Source organism: Pangasianodon hypophthalmus, chromosome 21 (assembly GCF_027358585.1).
Source record: "Pangasianodon hypophthalmus isolate fPanHyp1 chromosome 21, fPanHyp1.pri, whole genome shotgun sequence".
NCBI lineage: Eukaryota > Metazoa > Chordata > Actinopteri > Siluriformes > Pangasiidae > Pangasianodon > Pangasianodon hypophthalmus.
Window position 1 is genome coordinate 18,420,911 of NC_069730.1, and position 20,893 is coordinate 18,441,803.

General features: G+C 40.7%; 1 protein-coding gene across 15 annotated transcripts in view; it reads right to left on the minus strand.

Annotated features, from left to right (window-relative positions):
• dlg1b (discs large MAGUK scaffold protein 1b) overlaps positions 1 to 20,893 on the minus strand; it is an 85,261-nt gene that overhangs the window by 47,790 nt on the left and 16,578 nt on the right. Inside the window, exon 1 of one of the 15 annotated variants that reach the window (XM_026946246.3) lies at positions 18,629 to 18,855. The exons of 13 other annotated variants lie outside the window; for them this stretch is intronic. In XM_026946246.3, the coding sequence (XP_026802047.1) occupies positions 18,629 to 18,658 (30 nt within the window). In that variant the 5' untranslated portion in view covers positions 18,659 to 18,855. Of the gene's footprint in view, positions 1 to 8,244; positions 8,883 to 18,628; positions 18,856 to 20,893 lie in introns of those variants that run through there. One more of the 15 variants, XM_026946234.3, reaches the window with a different exon arrangement.

Here is a 20,893-nt window from a genome sequence, read left to right on the forward strand (position 1 = left end):
GTGACAGTCTCACCAGAGTTGTGGTCTCTGAATGAAGGGGGTGTGGCCTTTTTACGTGTCAGACCCAGTTAAAGAGGTGTGGCCTGTATGAATGTCAGTCCTAATGAAGGAGTAATGGCATCTGTACCTGTGAGTCTCAGGAGAGGCTTGGCGTCTGTACCAATCAGTTTCAGCAAAGAAACAATCACATCATACTCCTCAAGGCCATTTTTAATGAAAAATGTTTGTATATTAATCACATTGTATTGCATTAATTATCTTTCAAACATATCTTTAAGCTCATTATTGCAATCAAGTATCGAGATGCCCATTATATTATCATAGAAGTATAAATACACTCCCCACCGTCATGACAGAAAGTGGTTTGACAGCTTGCTCTTTAAAAAATTCAGAAAGATCTGAAATGGAGATGAATGCCTGAGAAACAGATTATGGAAACCTGCACTTATCGTCCCTGGAGATGTTGAATAATACATGTCAAATATACAGTGATGAAAATGGGATCCATTTTAATTTTCCTCTAAAAAACTGTAATGGTGTTCAAAGTGTTATAAAACAAAATAAGAAATTAATGAGTAAATGAATTGTCTGCGGCTTTGTCTGCTCATGTTTTAGCTGGAAGCTTACACTGCTGAAATGTGAAAGTGCTGCAAGCATGGGAGTCCCACTGAGTAATCCTTAAATTTATGATAAGCTTGAAGCAGAACATGCAGCACACCCCTTTAAAGGTGACAAGCTCATATTAAGTCTAGGCTGTGCCTTATTTTCCATATTACTCAATAGCATGAACAGCAAATTATGTACAGCGAATGATGCAGGCAGACACATCGCAAATATTCGTGAGCTCTTTATACAAAACATGCATATTCATTGGCGGTGACTAACAGGAATCGCCTAGCATAGACGAAAAAAATTAACTGACGTCATAGATGAGAAATTAAACTAAAATAAATAAGCATACTTGATGGATACACAATAACTGTACACACTAAATAATGATAACTACAGCAACCCTATTAGGGGGCCAAGCACTTTTCCTGAAAAGATAACTAGTCAAAAAAGCTTGTTTTTCCTCTCTTGCCCAAAAATCTTGTGAAAATAAAACAGTATTATATGCTGAAACTATGCTTCTTAATGGTCAAGGAGAGTGAAAACTGTCACACATTATTCCAAATCCCCCTCCCTTCCTTTCTACTGAGACCTCTGGTGATGATAAAATCTAAAAATCACCCCCTTTTTCCCCGTAATACAGTGGTATAACCCGACACCGGCGAGTGTGTGTATAGCTGATGAGTCGTTCCCTGTACAACTAGGGGATGGTTGAGGTTGCCGTGGCAACAAGATTCACGGCCTACCGATGAGTTTTCTCTATAGATTCACATCGTCTTAGTTAAAGCTCATTTACATTTTCCTACACATTCCAAATCTAGTTTGGAAATTACATACTGTCTGATGCAAAAATGAATAAATAAATAAACAAACAAAAACTTTTTTTTTTCTATCACATAACTACATTTACACATTTTTTCACCCAAGGAGAAAAATCTATAACCAAGAGCCAAGCATGATCTATCATGAGACCTTAAGGTCATTCGGCTAAACGTTTTAAAATCACAGGATCATGCTAGAAATGGCAGAACATCTTCCCTTGGTGAGCACACGAGAAGGAGGAGGATCTCCAGGCAACCACAACCACTCAGCGTTGAATCACGGCCCGCTGTGGATTACGGAAAACCGCTCTAAACACACCTCATAGCTCAGCACTCAAACCGACCCAGTTCCTGCATGTACATACACTGAAACCTTCATGCTGGCAGAAAAACACAGCTATAAAGCATGACACCACCTTGATTAGGAATTAAACGTGGATGAATCCTGACGGAATTCGTACAACTTTACCATTTAATCCAAAATCAGAAGCTTAGTGAAACCCTGAACTCATGTGTGCCAAGAGGGAGAATTAAAATTGAATTAAAATAATGACACACCACCTGCTCCTACGCCATTAGGAGTTGGAAATGATTCAGTAAAAATCTCTCTGCCCACACTTCCAAATGACCCACGGAGAATATTCCACCAACATGAGAGCTCAAAACGAGAGAGTGCCTGCTAACCATACCCTAACCATTCTTCAGCTCTTCGTCTAGCAAAGATCAAAATGAAACAGGTGAGAAATGAAACGAGCAAAACTACTGCACAGACGTAAACATGTCCCAGTTTAAAAATAGACTAATGTCAAATACATAAACAGCGGTGTACTGGCAAGCACACTCAGTCTGGATGAATTCTTACATGGTTTCAATATTTTATTGGTTCATAGCAAAAAAGCGAGATCTCTCAGAAACTGAGCAGGAATCTAAACCAGTAGTTTGTAATTCAGAATTTGAAGACTTTAGCCATCATCCTTCTGACAAACATGGAGGAAGATACCTGGTGCTTAGTATTACTGACAGCTTGATTCATTTAGGCTGAGAGTTGGAAAATATCTAGCGGTTTTCGTTGAACAGGACTGAAAAATGCTGCTCTAAACCAATTTGCTTACATTTTCAAGAAAAAGGTCTCTCGTAGGTCAACTCATAACTACAAATGTACAAAAGCTGAGCGGAGTTACCATGTCAGTTTTCGAAGCATTTAATTCCTCTATCATCACAGCTATTTGTAAACAATGACATATGTTTACTAATTAAAGAATGGCATGGCATACTTTTTATCGGTTTACAGTTACATTTAATGTTGTGCAATATCTACGAAACAAGTTAGTTCCTGTTCTCACTTACATTACAGCAGCTATAAACAGTTGTTCCTTCACCAGCAGCTTGTCGTGTTACAGAGAAACCAAATATCGCAAACTCATCAGTCCTGAAGACTTTCCCATGGCACAAGCTTACAGTCTGTTACAAAGCACTGACACTGGAGACTCCTTCCACAAAGGTGAAATAACCACCACCTTACAGATCTTCAACAGTTTAATGAGCTCATTAATATAAACCTGTGATTCATCTATCAATCTGTATCAACTGGCTATTAAGGGTGTAATTTAAGAGGATAATTTTGTATATGTTGACACTTTATAGCTGTCATCCAAAAAAATTAAAGCAATACAATTTCAATCCAAGAATGGAACTCTCAATTTTCAACACTGGGCCAAGTTTAGGGTAGATACATAAACAGTTAATCCAAAAATCTGAAACTGAAAACAAAATGGCATTTGGACTGACTAAAACATTTACATGTAAATGAAGACATTTAGTATTAAGCAGTAAAAATATGGACTCGCCAACATATTGAACCTATAATTTCTTTAAGCATGCAGCTAAAGATCAAAATGTTGCCGTTACAACCACGTCAAATCAATAACACCTCAACAACATATATGTCAAGTCAGGTCAGGTCAAGTGGCTTTATTGTCATTTCAGCAACTAGTTAGTACACAGCGAAACGAAACAATGTTCCTCCAGGACCAAGGTGCTACATAAAACAAACACAGAACTACAGGAGACTACATATATTTACATAAAGTGCACAGTGCAAACATGTGCAGACAGCACAAGACAGTACAAAACTACCAAAACAAGACAACGGGCACAGTAAGTTACAGTGCAGCGCCGACTAGCACACAGTTCTAGTAGAAAGTGAATCAGATGAGTTGTGCAAAAGAGTAACAATATAAGTTGCTGTAAATGTAAACGTAAGGAGTAGCAGCCAGACAGAGAATATAAAGATTATATACAATATATTATAAATATTGTAGCAGCAGAAATTGTGTATGTATCTCTGGCCCCGAGAATAACCAGCTGTTCCTTCCATCCTGGTTTAATGTACAATGGAAGCATCGAAAGTGTCAATCTCAGCTCATTAGCGTTAGGAAGAGGGTGTTGTAGCGTGAACCGCAGCTCTTCAGCTACCATGACCGTGTTACCCCCGTGTCTCTGCTGAGAACTCATGCCTATACAGAGGCTTACTCCGCTCTGTCTCGCTATTGTTTAATTATTGCAACACCGTGCCAAAAAGAGAGAGGAGGGGAAACGAAATCCGTATCCAACTCATGCCTTGCAACGCAGCTAAAAATAGAGCTTGTGCATGCAGCCAGCATGTCCCGAGAGAAAGGACGATTGACGAAGAAATTAGTATTTAGCAGAGGAGCAGGCCAATGCGCTGCACAGAATCCCTCGTACATCACTGTCATGTGGACACATTACCCTCAGTTTAATCAGAAATACACTCACAATTCAATCATTTTGGTAATTAGAGCCTATCTCTGTTTCCTGTCACTGGTAAATAGCAGACCAGCTTTTTTTTTTCCCCCGATAGAATGAGATTTGAGCCATGAGCCGACTTTAATCCGTGTATTCATCCACGCTTACCTTTAAAGGTTAAAATTATATATTACCAATAATATTTTCTAAGAACAAAGATTGTACTGATGGCAATGTTTTCAACCGTCTGTTTGAGCTACAATATGGGGGCCTCCGTGTTCGTCTTTCGTTAGCAACAATCTAGCCAGCTAAATGTGATGAGTGATGTATATTTACTTCCTCGAAACAGCAAACACCAAGGTGTCATAGATTTAACAAGCGAATATATCTGTATGTTGATTGATCTAAAGCAAATACCAATACATGCAGTTTAAGCCATTTAAAAGCAAAGACTCTGTTTACTGTTGATGCTGTAGCCATTTTGTGGCCATTTTGATTCTGACATTATGTGCTGAACTCGGAGTAGAGGGGGCGTTTTATACTTCAAAAGGAAGAAAGCTACTAAAGAAAAGCCATATTATTATTAATAGTTAATTATATATTAACTATTATTAAATATTTGCTGTGACTTTAACCCTGTTAAGGTCACAAAATCTAAAGAGTTCATCTGCTGGTAAATTCCTTATAAAGCCTACAAACATTCAACCACTCATTCTTGAGATATCGCACTTCCGGGAATCTCGCGTGGACGTATCGACAAACCAAAAACATAAAAGTAAAAAAAAAAAAAAAAACACTAAAAAAATGTAGGCACTGATATTCAACACAGACTTTTTTCATGGCTGAGATCTGAACATGATGTGATGAAAACAAACAGCAACGCAGTGTATCCATAATTGCAAATTAATATGGAGGCCTGGATGCTATTTGGTTTAATCAGTTAATTTAATCAGTCAATACTACTCTTGTTTAGACCCAATTGAAAACTCGAGACACCCAGAATGTGGATGAGTCACATGGGAAGGCTGTCTCAGTGCCAGAAATGCCATCAGTCTTAAACAGGGCAGGACGCCAAAAAACTAAAGCACTTCACTCACATTTGCAAGAACAAATGATCCCATGTGCATTTGGAAAAGGTCTTTATAACCTTTGGATATAAAAAGCTATCGAATACAGTAAGGTTAGGGAAAAATGTGTCTTTATGGAGTGGGATTATAAGGTGAATTAGAAATGTTCAATACTGAAGTTCAATTTAAAGTCTTTCAGTTGTATTCTATTTAAATGCATTGGCAGAATTATCACAGTGAACAGGTTACGTAAAAGGACTGAACTGACCCTTTTATGAGTAGAAGTCAAGAAAAATATTAAATGCTCTACTGTGGAGTAACTGTTTGTTCACGAGAGGGCAGCGGGTAAGATATTGGTCTTTTTATAAATATATTAGCTGATACTATAAACATTGTGCTGCTCAGTGATCACAAATCTCCTTGGTGGAAGGAAAATAGGCACCTTGGTAAAATGCAATGGGGTTTTTTGTGATGAATTTGGAGGCGAGTTGGGTATCAAACAGATACCCTAGGAGTGGGGCGATATGAGAAAAATATATCACAACACTTGAAGACATTTTTACAATATACAGTATGCACCACGATATATAGATTTGGTATACAACTGCCTTTTTTTTTTTTTTATTAATTTAATTTAATTTTAAAATTAAAATAAAAATTAAATTTTTTTAATTATTCATTGTCTACAATAAAAAAAAAACTTGAAAAGCATAAAAAAATTATAAATTCTAGCAATAAATACAAATAAATTTTACTATTTAAAAAAAAAATCAGAAATGTTTTGCTAACACTGTTCAGAAGATCTGTGCGGTCAGAGATTAATGATGAATACTAGCCAAAGGTCAAACCACTAATCCAGCGTAATCCAATGGCCAGTTCGTTCCAAGAATCAAGTGGATAATGTCATGATGAAAGTGGTGCAGGATGCAACACTACTCACGCAAGAGGCCAGACAGACAGAGCCTGGACTCTGATATCACACAATTGGGAATATAGATCAAACCCACTGAAGTGTGTGATATCCTCTGCTCCTGTGATCAGTAATTAAATCGAGTATTTTCAGAATGTTCCACCATGCAAATAACATATGGTCAAGGATAAGGACCACCAAAGTGGATTGACACGAGCTACAGTCAGTAATTAGGCTATTTATCCACAAACTCCACCTGCATGGGACGGTATATAGCCAAATAGCACTCATAGGTGCTTGTAGAAGAGCTGTTATAATAAGCTCCACTCTTCTGGGAAGCTGTCCACTAGATTTTGGAACGTGGCTGTGGGGATTTGTGTTCATTCAGCTACAAGAGCATTAGTGAGGTCAGGCTCTGATGTTGGTGAGGAGGTTTGGGGTGCAGTCAGTGTTCCAGTTTATCCTGAAGGTGTTCAGTGGGGTTGAGGTCAGGGCTCTGTGCAGGACACTCGAGTTCTTCCACTCCAACCTTCACACACCATGTCTTCATGGAGCTTGCTTTGTGCACTGGGACATTGTCATGCTGGAACAGGTTTGGGCCTCTTCGTTCCAGTGAAGAGAGACTCTAAAGACTCTATACAATTGTGTTCTTCCATCATTATGGCAACAGTTTGGAGAAGAACCACATATGGGTGTGATGGTCAGGTGTTCACTGTGATACTTTTGGCCATTTAGTGTAGCTGTATCTGATGATGAATGTTGCTAAATTTGCTGCAAACCTGCAGCAAAGCAGCATCATCAGCAGAATCGCATGACTGAACCGCAAGAACTCGAGGCAATTCATGCGCTCTTGTGGCAATTCCAGAGCTGACGTGTTCACACTGTGACACTTTCAGTAATGCTGCAGGATTTAGCTCCCAGAGCGAAGACAACAAATTGCGTGCAATATGAATGAAAGACCGAGCGAGGATAAAGATAAAGACAGAGAGGATTGGATTTAAATGGATCCATGTTGTCCTGCAGAACACTGGAGTAAAAAGTGAATGAAATAAATTCCAACTTTAGCTACTTATCTAGTTGAAACCTTATCTAATATCTAACCTTCACTCCAAGTAATAACTTTATATATAAAGCTGACGGTCATAGAACATAGACATGTGCCATTTTTAATATTAATAATTATCATATATGATTAACATTGTATTAGCATATTAATAACGATATTACGATATATGATTTTTTAAAATTATCAAAAAACCAGAATATGAATTTCATGCAAAAGCATTTAATAACGCGACTATGAAACAAAACTTTGGTCAAGTGTAATTTTTTCATTCTATAACCTACTTTTTTTTTTTTTTTTTTTAAATCAATTAAAAAGCTTTTATGCATAAGCCTACGTAAAAGGTGATAAGGACATCTAATGGCATCACTGCAAAATCTTTCAATCATTTAATAATCTAGCTAAGAATGGCAAACAGTTCTTTATTTTCTGGTTTGCTATAATTTCTAGACATTTCTCCTGTTGTGCTAAGTCAGCCGCTTCAGAAATGTATCAGTATGTCTTTTCCAACAACGTCCCGGCTTCTGTTCACAACGGAGATGATAATATCAAGGGAACTAAGTCTCATTCCCCGGATTTAAAATTTGGCTGGCGTTCACACCTAACTCCATCTTCTTTATGTGCCACTGAACCTCATGCAGAAGTGCATGTGTTAATGTTACTAACAGACTACCTTCCTAAAAGCAACACGACACTGTGCATTTTAGTTACTGTAAATATTGTGGTAATAAACATGCAACCTCTTGGTGTTTTTAGCTCTTTAAGTGCAAGAACACATCTATTAAGTTGTGTAGGCTCAGACAAGTGGAGTATTAAGAGGATTAGTCACCAAACAGCAATGCGATCGCTCACTGTTTCCATCTGACTTCCCTCTCAGCAGTCTGGCATTGTTGGCACTCAATTAATGCTCCCCAGGCGAGACTCTAAGCACGTCTGTCACCTAGCTCAGAAACAGGTAACCAAACAAGCAAACAAGCAACCGGTGTGGGGTTTCTGGCATGCACCCACCTTACAGCCGAACATGAGGGAGATGGTGCTGTTGGTGCAGGCCACTTTACAGTGGCACAGCATGGGCGAGAAGCAGTCCAGCTTCTTAATGCTGGGAGACATTTTCTCATTGACATTTTCGGCCAGCGAGGAGGCGGAGACGCGTCTGAGCCGCGAGCGCTGCCTGCTCCTTCCCCTCCGACCTCCTCCTCCACCACTTGCCCCTACACCTCCTCCTCCTCCACCTCCGCTGCTGCTGGTGCTCCCCGCTCTCACCATCCACCCTCATTCCTCGCATCACTCCATCGCGCCAGGGGAAGGACAGCCAGACTGCTTCCTTCATCCAGCAGGCGACTTCTCCTCGATTCTCTCCGTCTTCTTCTTCTTCTCCTTGTTCTCTGGCGTTTTACTTAAGAGTGTTCTCTGTGGCTGATTTTCCCTCCAGCTCGTGCCTTTCCCTCAAAACTGTCCGTCAGAATGGAGGTGTTTACATTACGGCCCCATGGGAGCCATGCTGTGTCGGCTGAGCTCTTGTGTGTGACTGCGTGCGTGAAGTCCAGCTCTCAGGGAAGCGAGGCAGCTGGCTCTTTTCCCCAGGAGAGATACAGAGTGCAGCGGCTGTGAGTGTGGAGAGAAAAGAGGCGGAGAAGTGGGGGAGGAGCACGAAGCTGTGGCAACGTGTGGGGTTTATCATCACACAGATACCATCACAGACGCCACAAAAACGCAAAGCCTGATCTCGAGAGTGTGAGAGTGAGAGAGAGAGAGAGAGAGAGAGAGAGAGAGAGAGAGAGAGAGAGAGAGAGTGGGGGGTGGGGGGGTGGGTTGAAAGGAAATATCCTCAGGGACAGCAGCATTCAGAGTGGGAGGTGGGATAATGAATGGACTTCAAGCATATTTACATGAACAGGAGGACGACTAAGGGGCGGAGTGAACACCAAGAAGCCAATTAGGACAAGAGAAAAGGATTGTGATTGCGATTGGTCAGTCTTCCTGTGACCTTTTGACGTGACTTTTCCAACACAATTGGAGACAAAATGAACCAGCAGACAGAAATAGCCAGAAAAGCTCTGGCAGAATCGAGTTCACGCTCCACCAATCTCGGGCTCTCGAGGCACGACAAACCACTTCTCCACAATAGATCTGATTTCTTAAAAAACAGAATAAAGGCTCGGCACATGGATTTCTTTCAATAATGCCCAAAACTGGTTATGAGAAACGGCCCATGATGGTACACTACACCCAAGTACGTAAAACAAAGAGTCAGTGTACTAAACATAGAACGTGTACACCAAAAGATACAAGAGCAGCAAAATGACTGAAATGCTTCATAATGGACTCACAGAAGTTTGTTTTGTTAACTCTTTGGGAAGAAAAACTGGATAGTTTAATATGACTGTTTATTACTAGTGTAGCTTTAAAAACATTATTAAATGACTCTCATTGGTAAAGAAGGTGTAGGTTCTGTGTCTCAGTACCAGTAAAGGAGGAGCCCATCAGTCACTATAAAGGAAAAGAGGTGTGGCCTCTGTACCTGTCATTCCCTGTTAAAGTAATGGAGGTGTGGCCTTTGTGCCCAATAGACCCAGTAAAGTAAAATAAATAGGGTGTGGCCTCTGTACCTGTCAGTCCCAGTAGCGTAAGTAACGGAGATGTGGCCCATGTGCCAATCAGGGGAAAAAAAAGAAAAAAAAAGAAAAAAAAAAAAAAGGTGTAGCATGATGGAATGACACACAATCCTAAGGTAGATGTGGCTTCTGTGTTTCACTACCACTAAGGTAAAGAAGGCATGGCTTCAAAGTATAGGAGGCGTGGCTTTGTGCTCAGTTCCAGTAAAGTAAACATGACGTGGCCTCCGTTCCTAACTGTTTGCACAATCCTAAATCAAAGTACATCGTATTGCATCATTTTCCATTAAAACAGCTCTCAGTGATTGTCTTGAATCGGTGACAGCTTTAAATGTCCCTTTATGCATTGAGTCACTGATCACATTCACTGATGCTCACTGTATCTCCTCATAAGGAGTGATACACACCCCCACTGCTAATACTAAGGGTCACTGAAAGCCATGAACCGTGAGATATGCTAAAATGGACATTAAAATCTCATTTCAATCTAGAGCACCACAGATGAATGAGTTCCTATCAGCCATCGTTTTAAATATTTTAAGCTATAAAGCTTATTATTAAAGAATGAGGTCAGAGGATTACATTGCTCTCTGAGCCAGTTGTACTCTTTGTACCAGTTACCCTGTTTTGCCTCTTTTCTGCTGTGTGACTCAGAGATGTGTCACACACAGGCCTGATTAAAGAGCATCGAGGTCCGGCAGTCTTTTCACAGGCTTTACTGACAGAGCCCTTATTTTAGCAGCATTCTATTTCTATCAGCAGTGTGACTGATTCTTTGGATAATTCTGCTTCTTCTTTTGAGTCACGAGTAGAGGAAGGACATTAGGAACCACTGCTATGTCTTTATTTCATCCCTACTAGCTGTAACCAATAAAATTCCTCATTTTGCTGACAGATGATGGCCGCTACAGTAAGCCCTCCCACTTGGTAGAGTTTGGCCGAGTGAAAGAGTCCCTAGCAGTGACGGGGGGAAAGCCCTCAGCAGGACGGCACATTAGCACAGCTTCAGCACCACTAACGAGAGGAAGTACACAGCAGGAGGAGGAACGGCCTGCTCACGAGAAGCGTGTAGTAGTCACGACTCTCACAAATAATGCTCAGCTGACTTTATTAAAGTTTAATAAGGAGTCTTGAGAAGTGAATCTCTGATCCACGCTGTGTTGCCCGGTCGGTCAACAAGACAGGATCGGAAATTCCTCGTCATGGAGCTAACTAGCACTTGTGGCATTTCTACTTGACTGTGACGAGCCTGTAATTTTAACTCGCCTTACTGACGCACCAAACCCACTAATACAGCGACACGCGCGCGCGCACACACACACGTGGAGAGATGGAGATGCACACAGCTCCATCCAGTGCTGTGAGTTAGTACTACAGGACTGCAAACCCCTTCATAATTTATTTGTTTGGTGTTGTTTTGTATTATTTTATTTAAGCAGTGTTGCACCATTATTAAATTTTCATGTCATTTCAATAATAACCAGGCTCATTATCGCAGTGTTGTATTAAAACAGATTACAAAAGATGACTCGGCCCAAGAAAATTGCATATTGTGAACAGCTGTCTTTCATATTAAGTCAAAAATAAGGAAGCTTAGTAGACAGACGTTTATATGATGCATCTGAATGGGACGATCACTAAGTCTGGAACATGAACGCTGCTTAAAAGTGCAAAATCCTACGTCGGATTGAAATAGAATATTTGGGTGTGCCTACATTACTGGCATTCTGCATATTCAAGATCATAATATATCACAAACTGGTTATTGTACAAATGAGCAAAACCAATGTTTACACTATAAGGACAGATTTATTGCATTAAATAAAGAGTAAATCAGATATAAGGTTTAAATATGTAGTGCTTTATGAAGCCAGTAGAGGGAAGCAGCTGAATGCAAACACCTTAACCTCTTGGTTTCCACTGGTTAGTGGAAACATCTACCATGTTATGCTTATGAATTTTACTAATATTATTAATTATTAATAACATGCAATAATTTCAATTCATTTGCATCAAGTATTACTAATATCCAATGTAATGTAGGAGGACGGAGCAGTTTCTAACACTCCAGTGCTTATGGCGGTCTATAATCTACGTATATCTAGGTAGTGTTTGTTTTTTTCCCTGCATTATCACTGGTCAAATGATGGCGCTCAAATGGTCAAATAGTGGAGTCTCCATCTCCATCCGACATGCCAGCTGACCTGACCTGAGTCTGCACCTGCTGATGTAGTTGAGTTAACCTCATGCAGTATCGCTGAACTTGACATATTGATGATGAGCTGTATGGAGGACTAGGGCTACTTATTTTTGCTTCCTCATTTCTTTAATTTTAGGTTAACAGAACAATTATTTGGCAGATGCCTGTCCCAGAAGTAAACGTCCCCGATGAGGAAGTGAGACCCTGAAGTGAGTATACACCTGCATCAATAAAACTCAGTGTCTTGGTCTGACACAGGGCTTTGGGAAGCTCTTGCTTATGTGCTGGATGACCAATCTTATTAATCCTGGTTAAGATAATCACCGACGTCAGTCTTACGCTAATACACAGTAAAATCGCTGGAGTTCTCCAGTCTGACCGTGAAGGGTGTAAAGAGTCAGTTCTGTTACAGATGGCAAATTTCCCCCAAGGGTTTCTTTCTGTCCTGCTCAAGTTTAAATCCCCTGATTAGCCACAGACCACTGACTCAAAACATCTTCAGCATTCTGAAAGATGCACAAGTTAGAGCAAGTCCCAGAGAAGGAGGCGTGGCCTATGCACTTTTCAGTCCCAGTGAAGGAGGTGTGGCTTCTATGCAAGTGAGCCCCAATGAAGAAGGTGTGACCTTTGCGCCTGGCAGTTCGTGAGAAGGTGTCTACTAGTAACTAGTGAAAGAGGCGTGTCTTCTGTGAAATGAAAGAGGAGTAGGCAATATATCTGTCAGCCCCAGTGAAGAGGGCGTAGCCGTTGTGCCTGTCAATTCCAGTGAAGGAGGTGTAGTCTTCCACAGTTCCCCCTTATTATTATTATTATTATTATTATTATTATTATATTAAAATCAAACTGTTGGCACAATACAGAATCCCAATCACCTTGAAAGAGCTCAACAGCTTTTGGTTAACTACGTCTACTAGCGCAAACAAAACCTATTTTTCCATGTCCAGACCAAACTAGAACACAATAACACCACTGATGATGACTGATCCCTTGCCTGTAGTTGATGTGTCCCTGTCTGACTTTTCAGAGGAGCAAATTTCAGCCACCTCAAAGTTCCTTTCAGTGTCTGTTGTTTAACTGTATGCTGGAAAACACTCTTATTTAGATGGGGATGTAATATCTGAGGTCGAGGTCCCATGACACCTGTGTGTGTGTTTGTGTGAGTATCAGAGGGCAGGAGCTGCATTACTGTTTCCTCAGCGGAAACGGCAGCTCTTAGCATACAAGGAAAAACTGTCGGTCCCTTCAAGTCCCCAGGTACAGAGCCTGTGCAACAGCTTGATAAACAAAGAGCAGCTCCAGCCCCATCAGGCAGCATTTAAACATCATCACATTAGCAGTGCTCAGGTCTTTTAGGGATCTCGTATTATATCTAGTTTGAGACGTTCAGTATTTAAACCCTGCTCTAAAATGGATCCGAGATATAAAACGTCAGCTGTGTGTGGTGCATGTGAACCACATGAGAGCTCTGCCCTCTCTGAACCACAGACACACCCTTAGCATCGGTCTACAGAGTCGGCACTAAGCTCAGAGGGATTAGTTTGGTAATATACAACCCAATCACACAAAAATACGCTTAAGTTCTATCAGAAACCTGGTAATACGTGACCAATTCCTTTTTCAAAAATTGCACTATATACGGCAGAAAACTAGTTCTGTAGATTCAAATGCTCTCAGAAAATCACAAGATTTTTTGCTTTAAAAAAAAAAAAAAAAACAGTAAAATTGTTCTAGGAAAAGACTCAGCCACGTACTGCTGGTTTTTACTAAAAGTTCTCTGTATGCAGGGCTCGTCTTTTTAAAACCAGCAACGCACTACTGAATCATTTTAAAGACATGGTCAAACAGAAATCATAAATTTTTCTTGATGAAGTAAAACTGAATATGTGTGATAAATATAATGTATGGAAGGACTTTGGATTGGCTCAAGGACAGTTGAGGTTGGGGAAATTAAACCTGACATGATATTATTGGTTAATATTTTTACAGGAAATCAAGAATTCATCTTTTAAGTGACCGATGAATCTTGCACATTATCAAGCAGGATGTGAACTATTGGGGGGAAAAAGATGAGCTTTGATTTTAGGTTATGTTTAATGTAGCAGTAATTTAAGCTGAAACATTTTAGTAAACTCATAACTCACCCCTAACTTTCTAACGCAATTGCACTTAGAAATCACAAAAAAAAAAAAAAAACACCCCAGCCTAGAGAACAACGCAGAACAACAACTGCAACCAAAAACACACAGTTTGATTCACTTCCTGCAGTCGGGTTGATTCCGAGTCGAATCGCTTTCTCACTTTAATTGGTTCAGTTGGAAGCAGACTGAGATCACCTCCCTCAGACACTCATGGGTCGGGGGTTCTCAAACGGACCCGGGTATGATTGCTGTGTTCTCTCCTGCCTGAAGAACCACACTGAGGAGGAGAACAACAGGGTTCTGTTCAAACACACTAAACACTACATATGTGAAAACACCCTAAGAAAACTTTATGCAGGATGTCATGTTCCATCATCATCAGGAGGACTCGTTCTATAAGTCAAGATTTGAAGCATGTACAACTGCCTGAATTCTCTGGACATGGATACAGCTTGAAGTGGAACAGAATTCATAATTTAACAGAGGTTCCTGTTAAGTGTACTGATGCAGCAAATACGATGGACGACTCCTGCTAAAATATGGAAAGACTTCATTATCAGACGCACCAGTAGCCTCTGCAAACTGAATGCTACATTAAAGAAAATAAGAGTGAATTAATTACTGCATCACAAAATTCTTTCTGCATTTCCACAAAAGAGAAATCTTGCAGAAAGTGAAGGAATCGCTATGGTAAAGATTCACATGCAAAATTCTACAGTGGAGAAAAATAGCTCCGATCAGATTCACTGAGTCACTCATTTTGTTGAACAGAGACGATTCGTGGCATGACATTTGACTCAGCCTATGCAGCTCTGTCATGATGATTCGTGGCATGACATTTGACTCAGCCTATGTGTTAAAATGCGCTATTTAAAGAGCGTCGCCGCTAATGAGCTTCATTACTTATGCTAGTTTGCTGCCTCCGGCCAGGCTAGCGCTAACGTAAGCTAACAGGCCCATGCGAATAATAATATGGGACATCATTCACCTAATGAATTCAGAATGTTTATGAGAGGATGGTACGTTCTTGTAGGTCATTTTTGGAGTTAGGATGAAGCAGCAGTCGCTGGTAACATCATTAGAGGGCTGTAGAGGGAAAATGGCAGCCTAATAAGAAATTCCCTCGAGTATGAGAAAGCACATCAACTAATGGTAGTATTCATTTTGATGCCACAGTTTGGCTTTTTCTGTAGCCTCCTGAAACACTTCGTTTCCCCAAATTCATACAACCACCGTGAGGATACGAAAGTCCCGGGCATTTAGTGTGAAATATTATGTTTGTGTGATACCAAACAAGTGTTCTATTAAACACCCTGAGAAGCTTACATAAAGAGAAAAAAAATTATGGATTGATCTGCACAAGTCAGTGTAAGAATTGTTTTAAAAATCCACAAACGGAGGCAGACGATTCACACACAAGCCACGTGACCTGTAAAGCGAGAAAGAGAGAGAGAGAGAGAGAGAGAGAGAGAGAGAGCGCAACAGACACGGTTCAGGGAAAGAGATAGGCAGAGATAGACACACACACACGCATGCACACAGAGAGAGAGAGACAGAGAGAGTGAGAGAGAGAAACAGACAGACAGATAGACAGATAGGGAGAGAAAGAGAAAAACAGAGAGAGAGAGACAGACACAGTAAGAAAGTAAGATAAAAAAAAAGAAAGAAAGAAACAAAGAAAAACAGAGAGAAAAACAGAGAGCAAGAGACAGAAAAACAAAGAAAGAAAGAAAGAAAGAAAGAAAGGTATGAGAGAGAGAGAGAGAGAGAGAGAGAGAGAGAGAGAGAGAGATATGATTCATGGTAGGTGGTAAAAAGAGGAATGAGTGTCCCACACGAACATCTCTGCACTTAGACTAAGTGTGACTCGCCCTGAAACAAACATACACCAGACGAGACATGAGCAAACTCACACTGCTTACAACTGGAGTGTGTCCACCAGGAGACCTCACAGGAAGAGAGGGAGAGAAAGAGAGAGAGAGAGAGAGAGAGAGAGAGAGAAAGAGAGAGAGAGAGGGAGGGAGTACTTGAAATCCGAGTCTCCTTTGCACTCAGAGTTGGGATCCACTTCAACTGAACTGTACTGACTGATCAGTATTAAACCTGCCACTTCATGAGTAATGTTATTTTCCAAATACGTATCCTATGTGCATCACAAGTTAAAGATCAATAAAATCTGAGGAAATGTGAAGGTTAGCACTCGAGAGGTCTGTGTACAGGACTTCCCTCTCTCTGTCTTAAGTGAGCAATAAAAACCTGTAGCACACTGAAATGCAGAAAGCACAACTGCAGACTCACCACAGGCTGCTGGAGCACTGCTGGAATCTAAATCATGCTGTGACGCTAGTCAAGTGTGTACTCTCAGAAACTTCTCCCTGTCGCTGTGGTGCTACCATGAAGGGTGCAAGCTCTGTACATGGTGTACAGTCATAAGGTCCAATTATGCACCATGAATTATCCTTTTAAGGAGATACACATCAAAACCAAAGGTGCAAACTAAAGAAAAAAAAAATTATGGACAGGCATCAAAGACGACAAACTGTCTCTCCCCTGTCAATCACTGCGACACCAGTGAATCATGGGCCTCTGCGAGCTCGTGTATGGAAGAGGGTGGATAGCACAAGCATGAGCAGCAGTTCAAAAAGACGCAGAGGTATGTCGAATCTCACTTTCAACCTCTGAGTAGATTTTGATTTTGTAGAATCTGATCATTGAGAGAGCACGAGTTCGATTCCAGACGATGCTGAGAGCAAAACTGGCCGTGCTCTCTGGGTGAGAGGGGCATACTTTCTTCCTCCTGTCAATCAGAGCGACACTGGCCAATCGTGAGTTTCTGTAAGCTCATGTATGCGGAAGAGGGCAGATAGCACTTTCCTCCTGTGACACAGCATGAGCAGCAGTTGAAAAAGATGCAGAGGTTGGCTTCATGTCTTGGAAGAAGCATGTGTGTGCCCAGCCGTCCCCGGTTGGCAGTTGTCATGTGATAGGAGAGAGTTAGCTAGTGGGTGGGAATTAGCAAGACCAAAAACTGAGGAGAAAATAGGATAAAAATTCAAAAAAAAAGAGAGAGAGAGAGAATCTGATCGCTATAGAATGTCTGCCACATTTTACTTTTAACACACAAACCACTTAGTGATTTCCAAACCTCCAGCTGAGACTGACTCCAACTCAAGAGCTGAGCTGAGCAGTTCAGAGTCAATATTCTCGCAAGAGTGGCTCTTTTGCAGTCCTGGGATTCGAATTCACAACCATCTGGTCACCATTCTGAATGCTGAAAACTGACTTTAATGCCGAGTTTCACAGGAGTCATTATCTCTCTGCTTTAAGTGCAGGAAGTTACTCAAGGTCAAGGGCCTTGTGCTGGAGGTCAAAACACATCCGCCAGGCCATTAAAGCATGAAAAGACGTATGAAGGACAAATGTGTATCCAGATGTCATCCAAACACACACAGCTGGATAAAAATTATTATTCAGGTTAATACTGTAACTGTAATTCACAGTTACCCTGTGAAAGAAAGCCCTGATGATATGCATTTTTGAAAACCTGGTCTTTTCCAGGTTTTTGTTATAACTTTTGCTGATTTGCATTTAAATAATTCATGACTGTAGGGGTGTGCTGTTAAAGAGAAATAATCAACAACAGGGTAATGTGATGAAGCAGAGTTACTGTTATAACCCCAGAAGTTGATTATTTTCCCCTAACATCCCACTGCGAAGTGGTTTATTCCTCTTACACCTCAGTAAATTACCAGGACTAACAATTTAAAAAAAAAATGACACATCATAGTTTTTTTATCCATTTATGGTTACATTAAATTATATGGAACATCCCAATCAGAAACAATTTCCTGTTATAGCAGCTATAAAAATTCTTTCGCTCACCAGTCTCTTCTTCTCTTGAAGACAAAAAAACAGAATGTGTCTCAAATCTTATTTACTATGTTGTTTTGTTGTTGTTTTTAAATGACACACAACATGCTTTAACCTCAAAAATCCAGGAAATGCAACTGTGTTTCTCCTGTAAATATTGTGCCCCACTACCTGCACTGCTAGCTAGCACGTCCTCATTTCCAACTCTAATGCTTTACCTTAACTGATGGCAGTTTATTTTTAACTCCAAGGAAGAAGTGGCACAAGGAAGACAACCACTATTCCAAAACAAAAACATGACTAGATGCTTTATAATAGATGATGCAAAATACAGGAGAAACTCTTTTATGTATCAAAAATCACCACATTTTTACAAATAACTGGCAACGAAACTACTTTAAAGAAGTGAAGATAAATAAGGAGATGTGGCCATGACTGAGGAAGTGAATACGAGTACTGTGGCCTCGTCCCAAATTGCATACTCCTGCACTAGACAGCCTGCTAAAATAACGAGTCACAGAGATGCACTACTTAGTAGTATGTGGTTTGGGACAGAGCGAAGGGCTTACCTTAGTGGTAACAATACAAATGCAATCCATCTTCTCGCACGGGACCGAACAGAAGCAGCGCTCTGGCTCAGCATCTCATTTCACGCCTTTGTTACTTCAGAGAGTGTGTGTGTGTGTGTGTGCGTGCGTGTGTGTGTGTGTGACAGTGAAAACACCACCACTCCCATCCAACTGGGGTAAACCCGGTCCGCGTGTTCGTTGAGGAAGCCCATAAAAACTTCACAGCACTGAGGGGGTTTTGGGAGGAGTGAAGGAGGGAAAAAAAAAAAAGAGCTGAAGGCTGTGACACAACTCAGAGGCATGTGCAAGAGAGACCGGGTTGCCAGATTAGTTTTTTTTCCCAGAGTTCTTCCAGTTAATGATAAGAGAAGGGTCATGTTTCATCTTATTTGTGACCAAATACAATGTATGTTTATCAGATATTCATCAAATTAAAAGACGCCATTAGGAGTAATATCAGTAGTACTATCATTAACACGTGTTAATATGCTAATGTGATTTAAATGATAAACATGATAGCCACTGTGATAGATCCCCGATACTATCACCATCATTCATCCCAAGCCCGAAGTAAAACCTCCAATGCGCTGTGCCGTTTTACGTTTTGGTTGCCTGGAACCATCACTGACTAGGTTAAAATGTAGTAGCTAATGTAACAACATTACATGGCGATCTAGTGAAGTGCATCAATATCCTCTTCTAACAAAGTTTTCTAATGTAGCACGCCATGTTTTCATCCTCAGCAAGCAGTCAGTAAGACAGTGACCAACATTCCGGCTATGACCTACATTATTCAGTCCTCACATCTCATATGAAAGATTATTCCAGTCTGGCTAGCATTTTTATTTTCTCAATATGCTTAACTGCAAGGTTATATGAGCGTTCCATGACAGCTTGGTTTCATCAGTGTTTCCACAAACCTGTGTGAAAAGATTGTCCATGCATGCTAATTAATCTGGCCAGTGAAAACAGTTCTACCGTCAGCCAGATCGCACCTCCACCACTGAGTGTAGTGCAGCAGACGACAGGATTTGGAATCGCATCGACGTGAAGTGCATTACGGTCACACGCACCAAATGAAAATGTTTGTTCTGCTGCACAGCTACACTACATGGCCAAATTTATGTGGATATCTGACCATCACACCCATGAGCTTGTTGAATATCCTGATTTATTCCCCCCTGTGTTTGCTGTTTTAATAAGCTCCACTCTTCTGGGAAGGCTTTCCACTAGGATTTTGGAGCGTGGCTGTGGGGATTTGTGATCATTCAGCTACAGGAGCATTAGTGAGAACAGACCCTGATGTTGGTGAGGAGGTCTGGGGTGCAGTCAGTGTTTCAGTTCATCCTGAAGGTGTTCAGTGGGGTTGAGGTCAGGGCTCTGTGCAGGACACTCGAGTTCTTCCACTCCAACCTTAACACACCATGTCTTCATGGAGCTCGCTTTGTGCACAGGGGCATTGTCATGCTGGAACAGGTTTGGGCCTCTTAGATCCAGTGAAGGGAAATTGTGATGCTACAGCATACAAAGACTCTATACAATTGTGTGCTTCCAACTTCGTGGCAACAGTTTGGGGAAGAAGCACATATGGGTGTGATGGTCAGGGGTGCACACACTTTTGGCCATAAAGCATATGAATAAAAAAAAATAAATAAATAAATAAATAAACTAATAGCCTGGACATGAATACACGCATCCCTGGCATCCTGGAACACTTGCACTAGTACCATCTTTATTAGAATCATTAATTATGTACGAAGGTCTGTGCTAATAATAATAATAATAATAATAATAATAATAATAACAATAATAATAACAATAATATCAACATCTACAAATGTTATTTTCATTATTGTAATTATTATTATTATTACTATTATTCTTATTATTACTGGCAATGGAAGCTTGTCGAGCTTCGCTCGTTTCCTGTAGGATGAGTATCGGCTCTGTATCCGGTATCACCTGATACAGTTTTCGATACAAGTTTAGTTTTGGAAATGAAACGTGGGAACCCTAATGAGAGTCAGCCTCCAGCCCACTCATTAATGCATCTCAAAACGTGTTCTCTCACTCGCTCTACCTCTCTTTCACACAGATCAGCTGTAGAGGTTTCTGATGATGTACATGAACTCAACACAGCACCATCATACGGATAAATCCTGGATTAATAAATCATAATAAACCATACACACAAGCTGGAAACATGACGCTATTACACTGTCCCTGGCTGCACTCCGCTTCACCACCCACCTACACACACACACA